The sequence below is a fragment of the Leopardus geoffroyi genome, chromosome C2, assembly GCF_018350155.1.
Source record: "Leopardus geoffroyi isolate Oge1 chromosome C2, O.geoffroyi_Oge1_pat1.0, whole genome shotgun sequence".
NCBI classification, from domain to species: Eukaryota; Metazoa; Chordata; class Mammalia; order Carnivora; family Felidae; genus Leopardus; species Leopardus geoffroyi.
In genome coordinates this window covers 134,381,395-134,390,507 of record NC_059333.1, presented here as the reverse complement: position 1 = coordinate 134,390,507, position 9,113 = coordinate 134,381,395, and the positions used below count along the sequence as shown (strand labels likewise).

At 40.8% G+C, this 9,113-nt stretch overlaps 1 protein-coding gene across 2 annotated transcripts in view; it reads right to left on the bottom strand.

Annotated features, from left to right (window-relative positions):
* Window positions 1-883: 883 nt before the first annotated feature.
* PLCL2 (phospholipase C like 2) overlaps window positions 884-9,113 on the bottom strand; it is a 191,606-nt gene continuing 183,376 nt past the window's right edge. For both annotated transcript variants that reach the window (XM_045503720.1, XM_045503721.1), the window contains exon 6: window positions 884-1,726. In XM_045503720.1, the coding sequence (XP_045359676.1) occupies window positions 1,547-1,726 (180 nt within the window). In that variant the 3' untranslated portion in view covers window positions 884-1,546. The remainder of the gene's footprint in view (window positions 1,727-9,113) is intronic.

Sequence of the window (9,113 nt, the reverse complement as noted above, 5' to 3'; positions counted from 1 at the left end):
AAGCTACTTTTAATTCGTTGCTAGTCTCCCGCACCCCCCCCCCCCCCGCTTTTTTTTTCTGTGTGGAGTTCATTTCTGAGCAGAGAACTGAAGCTACCTACCCGCCAGGCGTTCGCCGGGGTGCGCCGGGAACCGCGCAATCATTCAAATGACAGATAGGTTTAATTTTCTAACTGGAATTACACGGTGCCGGGAGCCAGCGAAGATGCATACCTTCACTTAAGCACACTCTTTAGAATGCAAATGACAAGAACTGAGCAGAGAAACTGTTTTTTAAGAGGGTATTTAGGAGTCTGGGCAGAAATAAATTAAATATATCAGCCTGAGCGTCTTCCTGAGAGGAAATAGCAGATTACGCATATTTATCTGGCTTGCAGACCTGAACCACTGAAAAGAAAATGGACAAATCAAGGAGGGTTGCTGAGGATTTAGAGCTTTTACTCTTCCAAAATCTGAAAGCAGGTTTGGTTTGGGAGAAGCAGTAATTAGGCTGTATGGTCTGGTATGTTTTCAAAACTAGCACAAAGTTTCACCGATTTAGAAAATAAAGCCTTGGATTAAAATCCCAGCTGGCCAAGGACAGCTACACGTGCCCCAGCCCCTCTAACTGCCTCTGACCGACCCTCTGCACGGTCTGGAGGCACCCACACTCCAGTGCGAATTCAAAGCACAAAGCGGCATCTCGGTTCCTGGTAGAATCAGTCAGCTGTCGTTGCGCAAAGTCGTGAGCACCTTCCTCGAAGCAAAACCGCTAAGCCAGACAAGCAACTCATTTTTGACAAAGCTGGTTCAACAATCGGCTCCTCTGAAGAGTAGAATATTTTTAACTAGAAATTTTAAAAGTTAAAACTTTCATTAAGTGCATGTACTGCTATTGGAGAAATATCATAAAACATCATTTTAATGTGAACACTACTTCATACAATGAAAAACTATTTACAATGTGTTGCTTCCAGATTGGCTGCTTTTACATTGTATGTCTACCCAGCGTGTGTCTTCAGCCGGGAGCTGCAGTCCTTGTACCCGACGGCTCTCCAAGGCCCCTGGGGACTCGGAGCATCTGTCCACTTACATTCTCCCTAGTAATTATGGCTCAGCAGGCACGCCACCAAAATCATCTATAACCCAGAGACTCTGGCAATCGTATAGAAGTAAAATGCGTAGATTAGGTTTCTGTCCAATAAATACTAATTTGACAATACAATCCATTTCCATCTTAAGAAAGTGTTTTCAGTTAGGAAAACATTTTTTCTCAACGGAACTAGAACGAATAGTCTGTGGTTCACCCTGGAACTGTTAACGATGTCTTTGTATACAAATATAGCATATTTTGGCCAGGAATATAATTTCTTGTTAAAGAGTTTATTTGCCTTCACACGCAGAATTGCTACATACATTCACAGTTTTAAGAGACTGCAATTAGCTATTCCAGTTGTGCTTTAAAATCCCAAATATTATTTTCATTAGTGAGTGCAAAGCAAATGTCCCACTTGACTACAATTGGTCCTAGAGTTATAAACTCCATAATGGTTTCTAGAAAATTCCTTCAATCTCCAGTTTCATCATTTGCTTTTTCAGGTATGACTTCCAGGCTCCGACGCGGCTTCTGAACGTCGGCATTTTCTGTGCCCGGTTTATTCAGCCCACATGAAACAGCAGCATAATGGATTTGTTTCAGGTTCTCCAAGGTCTCATTCTTAGCATATTTCAAAAGATCCGCTTGTCCCTGTAACAAGACATGCAATTAAATGTTAGATGTGACTAACATGACTTCTTGTTGCAGTCTGACAATACAGGTGTTCCACTGAAATAGAAATATTTTGATGCTACAAGAGGGCATGTTTATCTGCTATTGGCACTGTATCCGAATAGGTCAATTGTAATAAAAAATAAAGACTGTCTTCCCGGTTTTCCACATCAAGCTCCAAGACCGTGCTGCCTCTTTGGTTCCTTCCCTTTATAAATCTGAATAGAATGCTGTGTGTGTGGACCATGGCTGTCTGCCCTGGTTAGAATTACATCTTTTTGTAAATTGTTTGGCCCATCTTGGTTTTTTCCTTTTAAGATTTGCCTTATTTTTAGCTTCTCATTCTGAAGTAAGTATAAATTCACAGGATGCAAATATAATACAGAGAGGTCTCATATACCTTTCCCCAAATTTCTCCCAATGGTTATGGCTTACATAACTAGAGTACAAGGTCCAAACCGGGCAGCTGACGTTGGTGCAATGTACATGTATAGCTCTGTGTCACTTCATCCCATGGGGAGATTCACATAACCACCACTGCAATCAACACACAGAGCTAACCTGCCGCCACAGAGACCTCCCAGGCACCAGGACTCTACGGTCACACCCTTCCCCATCCCTCCACCATCCGTAGCCCCTTGACAACCACCAGTCTGTTCTCCATTATAAAGACTTGCTTTTGAAGCAAGCTTTGGCAGATAGACACCCAGCAGGTCTTCACGGACTACTTGCTTAAAGGAGGAAGGAAGGAAAGGATTCTTTACTTTCAACAAACTTTCTTAGCCAAATCTTAATTTCTTTAGTGGGGTGTGGCCATCCTCTTGACATACATGCAGTCTAACACATAGGTCAAGACACAATGGGATGGACTGAAGCACCAGTCACTGGGAGTCTGGAATCTGAGCTGATGCCAGAGCTCAATGGAGAGTTTGTCAGCCTCATCACTCTTGACATATTGACCAGAGAATTCTTTGGCCGGGTGGCCGTGTGGACGGCTGTCTTGTGCATCTTGGGCTGGTGAGCAGCATCCATGGCTTTTGTCCCCTTTAGACCAGTTGCACCCCCTCAGCTGTGACAACCAAAATGTCTGTAGATGTTGTCAGATATCCTCTGGGGGGTGATACTACCCATATATCAGCTGACCATTTCAAGATTACTGGTTAGGAGAGATGATGTGGTACTCCACTGTAAATTCCAACATTCCTACTTTGGTCGTTTGTTCTATTTTCCCTTCTGATATTTAATCTGCCTTCCATTAATAGTTCTTTCTACTTACACTATTACCTTTCCTTCTCTCCTATTTTCCTTGTCCCTATTTTGTCTCCTTCCTCGGGCTCTAAATTCATTCTGTTATTCTCTTTATCATCCCTCCATACTTTGGCTTTTTCTTTGTCATACTTACATTCTTGGTACTATCCCCTCTTTCTCCTGGTTTTTTTTTTTTTTTTTTTTTTTTTTTCCCTTAACTGCCTCTCAGCGTGCATCCCATTAAAGTGCTCCTGTACAACAAAAGCTGGGGGCCAGTTGCGGAGGCAACAGGTAAGGACTTACCTCGGAAGGCAACTGGACTACAATCAAATCTCAGCCTCTGGTGAGACTAAATTGCAGTGTAATCTTAAGCCACTATGAGGCCGGAATCCACAGAATGGTTTGCTGTTTACCACTTACTGTTCATGATTTTCCTGCTTTACAAAGACCTTTAATTAGTAACTATAAATACACGCTCCATTGCTTAGTTTAACTGAAGAGCTTCATTTTTATTCATTCTTACTAGTCACTGAACTCATATACTGAAATTTTACAAGCAGTAAGGTCTTTGTACATAAATATAGCATATTGTGCCAGAAATATAATTTCTTGTTAAAGACTTTATTTGCCCTCACGTGCAGGATTGCTACATACATTTATGGTTAACAGATTGTAACTACATATTCCACTTGTGCTTTAAAATTCCAAATATTGTGTTTAAATTAATTAACTTTATTTTTTAGAGCAGTTTCAGGTTCACAGTAAAACTGAGCAGCTAAGTACAGAAATTTCCCATATGCCCCAATCCCCACATGAGGCGTAACCATCTCCACTACTGACATCCTGCCCCACAGTAGTACATTTATTGTAACTATAGACCTACACTGCACATCATTATCGCCCAAAGTCCATGGTTTACACGAGGGTTCACTCTTAGTGTTGTACATTCTGTGGGTTTGGACAAGTGTACAATGACATGTGCCCCATTATGCAGCATAGTCACACTGCCCTAAAAACCCTCTGTGCTCCCCTATTCATCCCTCCCTTCCCCTTAATGCCTGGCAACCACTGATCTTTTCACTAACTCAATATTTTGCCTTTTTCAGAATATTATATAGTTGGAATTCTACAGTACGTAGCCTTTTAAGATTGGCTTCTTTCACTTAGTGATATGCAATTAACTTTCCTCTATGTCTTTTATGGCTTACTAGCTCATTTGTTTTTAGTGCCGAATAATGTTCCATCGTCTGGATGTACCACAGTTTATTCATTGACTCACCTACTGAAGGACATCTCAGTGAAACCCAAGTGTTGGTGATTATGAATACAGCTACTATAAACATCCATGTGCAGGATTTCATGTGGACATGAGTTTTCAATTCATTTTGGTAGATACTGAAAGGAGCATGACTGCTAATATCATACAGCGAGAGGATGTTGAGTTTGGTAAGAAACTGCATCCCGTCTTCCACAATGGCGTGCCGCTTTCTGTTCCCACCAGCAGTGAATGAGAGTTCCTGTTGTTTCACATCCTCACCAGCGTTTGGTGCTGTTAGCACTTTACATTTTGGTCATTCTAAAAGGTACACATTAGTGTCTAATTTTTGTTTTAATCTGTAGTTCTCTAATGACATATAATGTTGAACGCCTTTCCACATGCACACTTGCCATCTGTACGCCTGCTGTGGGGAAGCATCTGCTCAGATCTTTTGTCCATTGTTTAATTGTTCATTTTCTTATTGTTGAGTTTTAAAAGTTCTTTGTATGTTTTAGGTAACCATTGCTTATCCGGTGTGTCTTTTACAAATATTTTCTCCAAGTTTGTGGCTTGTCTTCTTGTTCTCAGCTTGTCTTGCAGAGCAGAGGTTTTTAATTTTGAGAGAGTCCTGCTTATAAATTCTTTCTTTTCTTTCTTTATTTCATGACTATGTTGTTGGTGTTACACCTAAAAAGTCATCACCATTCCCAAGGTAAGCTAAGTTTTCTCCTATGTTATTTTCCAGAAGTTTTATAGTTTTCCATTTAGGCCCACAATTGGCTTGAAGTTAATTTTTGTGCAGGGTGCAAGGTCTATGTCTAGATTTTTTTTTCTCTTTGCATGTATGTCCAGTTGTTCCTGCACCATTTGTTTAAATGAGTATCTTTGCTCCATTGTATTGCCTTTGCCCCTCAGTCAAAAATCAGCTGACTAAAATTTATGTGGGTCTATTTCTGGGCTCTCTATTCTGTTCCATTGATCTCTTTGTTCTTTCACCAATATTACACTGTCCTGATTACCATAGCTTTTTTTTTTTTTAAAGTTTAATTATTTATTTTGAGACAGTGAGAGCCAGGGAAGGAGAGAAAGGGAATGAGAGAGAGAATACCAAGCAGGCTCTTCACTGTCAATGCAGAGCCCGATGCAGGGCTCGAACTCATTAACCCAGAGACCATGACCTGAGGCATAATCAAGAGTCAGATGCTTAACCAACTAAGCCACCCAGGAGCCCCAGTTACTGTACTTTAGAGTAAATCTCAAGTTGGGTAGCGTCACTCCTCTTTGTTCTTTTCCTTCAAGACTGTGTCATCTATTCTGGGTCTTCTTCATCTCCATATAAACTTTAGAATCGATTTGTCAATATCTACAAAATAACTTCATGGAATTTTGGTTGGAATTATGTTGAATCTATAGCTCAATTTGGAAAGAAATGACATCTTGAAAATATTGAGTCTTCTAATCCATGAACAGGAAGTGTCTCTCCATTTTTTCATTTCTTCTTTGATATATTCGATCAGTTTTGTAGTATTCCTTACGTAGATCTTGTACATATTTTGTTAGATTTATGCCTAAGTATTTTATTTTTGGAGATGCTGATGTAAGTGGCATTATATTTTTAATTTCAAATTACCCTTGTTCATTGCTGTTATCTGGGAAAGTGATGGACTTCTATACACTAACCTTGTATCTTGCAACCTTGCTATGTTTATTAGTTCCAGGAGTTTTTTGTCAATTCTTTTGGAATTTCTACATAGATGATCATGTCATCTGTGAACAAAGTTATATTTTTTCCTTCCCAATGTATAACTTTTATTTTTCTTTCTTGTCTTATCGAATTAGCTTGGACTTCTAGTACAATGATGAAAAACGGTGGAGTCAGGGGATTTCTTTGCCTATGTTTGCCTAATGGGAAACGTTTCAGTGTTCCCACCATTAAGTATGATAGTTAAAGGTGTTTTGTTCTTTGTCAAGTTGAGGAAGTTCTTCTCTTTCTAATTTGCTGAGAGTTTTTATCATGAATGGGCACTGGATTTTGTCAGATGCCTTCTTGCTATCTAGTGAGATGATCATGTGATTTTTCCTCTCTACCCTGATTACACTGATTGATTTTCGATTGTTGCACCAACCTTCATACCTGGTATAAATATCACTGGGTCACAGTGTATAATTCTTTTCATACATTGCTGGATTCGGTTTTTTAATATTTTCTTGAGGATTTCTGCATCTATGTTCATAAGAGATATTGATCTGTAGTTTTTTTTGGTAATGTCTATCTGGTTTTGGTATTAGGATAAATGCTGGCCATGTACAATATATTAAAAAGTATTCCCTCTGCCTCTATTTTCTGGAAGAGATTGTAAAAAAAAAAAAACTGGCATAATTTCTTCCTTAAATGTTTGATAGAATTCACCAGTGAACCCATGTGAGCCGGTGCTTTCATTTTAAAAGGTTATTAATTGTTTATTTGACTTCTTGAATAGAGATAAATCTATTCAAAATAGTCTATTTCTTCTTGTGAGTTTTGGTAAAATGTGCCTTTTAAGAAAGTGGTTCATTTCATCTAAGTTATCAAATTTGTGGGAATAGTGTAGTTCGTCATATTCCTTTGCTGTCCTTTTAATGCCCATGGGATCTATAGTGACATCCCTTCTTCCATTACTGAGATCAGTAATAGGTGTCCTCTTTTTTTCTTCCTTCATAGTTAGCCTGGCTAGAGACTTACTGATTTTAATGATCCTTTCAAAGAACCATCTTTTAGTTCTATTGATTTTCTCTCTTAATTTCCTGATGTCAATTTCACCGATTTCTGCTCTAATATTTTTATTAATAAAAATTAGTAGGTCTATATTCAAAGTGCTTCCTTGGCATGTCCTCTTAGACTTCATGTGTCCAAAACTGAGTTCCTGATATCCTTCCTACCAGCCTCTCCATAACCAGCTCCTCTCAGGGTAAGACAACTCCGTTCTCACAGTGACTGAGAACACAGACCCTAGTACCATCTTTGACTCGTCTCCTTTTCTTTCATCCCTCATCCCACTTGTCGGCAGCCTCCATTATCTCTGTCTTCAAAAAATATACCCATATACAGGTTCTCAGCACTTCTTACCACCCTCATTGCTACCACTGGCAGCCTGAACCATCATCGCCTCTCTCTGAGTTTGTGACAACTGGCCGTCTGGCTTCTCCTCTGTCAACATGACAGCCAGAGACATACAATCAAACACAGTCAGAACATGAACCCCCCAACCCGTGGCTCCTCGTATAACTCAGACTGAGAGTCAAAGTCCTTTCCCACAGCCCCCGAGCTGTCTTCACCCTCTTCATCACCCCACCTTGTTCACTAAGCCACTGTGACACTGGGCCCCTAAATGCTCCTCAGACACGGCAGGTCCTCTGTGGCCCGGCCTCAAGGTTGCACACTCAACATTGCCTGTGCAGGGAAGGCTGTCGCCCCAGAAAGACACACAGTTTGCTCTGTCACCTTCTTCGGGCCTTGACTCCCTGACAGCCTTTCCAAAATGAAAACTGCCACCTCTTGCTTCCAACTCCTCTTGCCCCTTCCCTGCCTTGCTTTCTCCATGACATGTTCTCTGTTGCTTGGTTTACTGTCTGTCTCTCCCATTAAATGTGAGTTCCAGGAGAACTGGGACTTTCACGTCTTCAGTCCACTGCTGAACCCTCACCCCTCAAGCCTACAACAGCACCAGGCATACAACACAGGCTTAAGAAATGTGTTGAATGAGTATAATGAGACTAAGATGTGAAAGTCTCCTCTTTAATCTTCCCAGCGGCCTCCCAATCATGTACTTCACCTTTTTCTCTGCATTTATATATATATTACGAATAGGTATTGTATTTTTTACAGAAATGAAATCAAGCAAACCCTGCCATTCTTCAGTTTTCTTTTTTTCACCAAAAAGCATGTCTTGGCAATCTTTCCATGTCAGCATATATAGATCTGCCACAGGATGACGGGGCATTTAAATAGAAAAGTCCCCAGATGGTATACAGGATAATTAATGTGGTAATAACGAATTCTTTATCTGGTGGAATTTTGGTTCCCAAGTTTAGACAGGTCATTACCACACTTTGAATGGATCAGGCTTTCCACACCTAGCCAGGGGAGACACAAAGGACCCCCAGAGCCGGGGAGCTGCTGAGTCTTATCCCCAGCACTTGTATTTTGTTCTGTGCGTCCACAACCGCACGTCTGACACGTCTCAGGATTGTGGCATCCAGCGGGAGCAGAGAACAATTCTGAACAAGGTGATGATGGTGTTTGCTGTAGCAGTGTTCACATCTCGTTGCTTCAAAAGAGCAAAGGCTATTTAAAACACCGCCGCCCACTGACAAGGGGCATCTGGGTTTGAAGACTCCTACGAAACTGGCTTTGCAACGTTTCCAGTTGAGAACCTCAAACCCTATTTGGTTTCACACGTTCTGTTTTGAATTTCATAAGTTATTCTATTTGGTTTTCATCTTGAAAGAGTTATAACAACCTTAGGTCAAAATATTTAAGGTTCCTACTTAGACTCGGAATATAATCTTTAAAAGACATAGCTAAGGGCAGGGCTGGATCCCAGCGGCTCTTGTGGAGAGCTGGCCGCAACTGTGCTCCTTCTGGCCCTGCCGGCGGCTGCCTGAGATCAGGTCAGAGGTCGGAGCAGCCGGGAAAGGAATGATGGCAGATCCCAGGCACCAGAGCCAGTGCCCCAGCCATACTCAACCCTTGGCCAATCACCAAACTTTCTGTCTGACCATAAAAGATGCCCTAGCTTTTAATATGTTAAAAATACTTCAAGGCACATCTGTTAGTCCTACATAGTTTTTGAATCTAAAATTAACAACCACAATTCACTG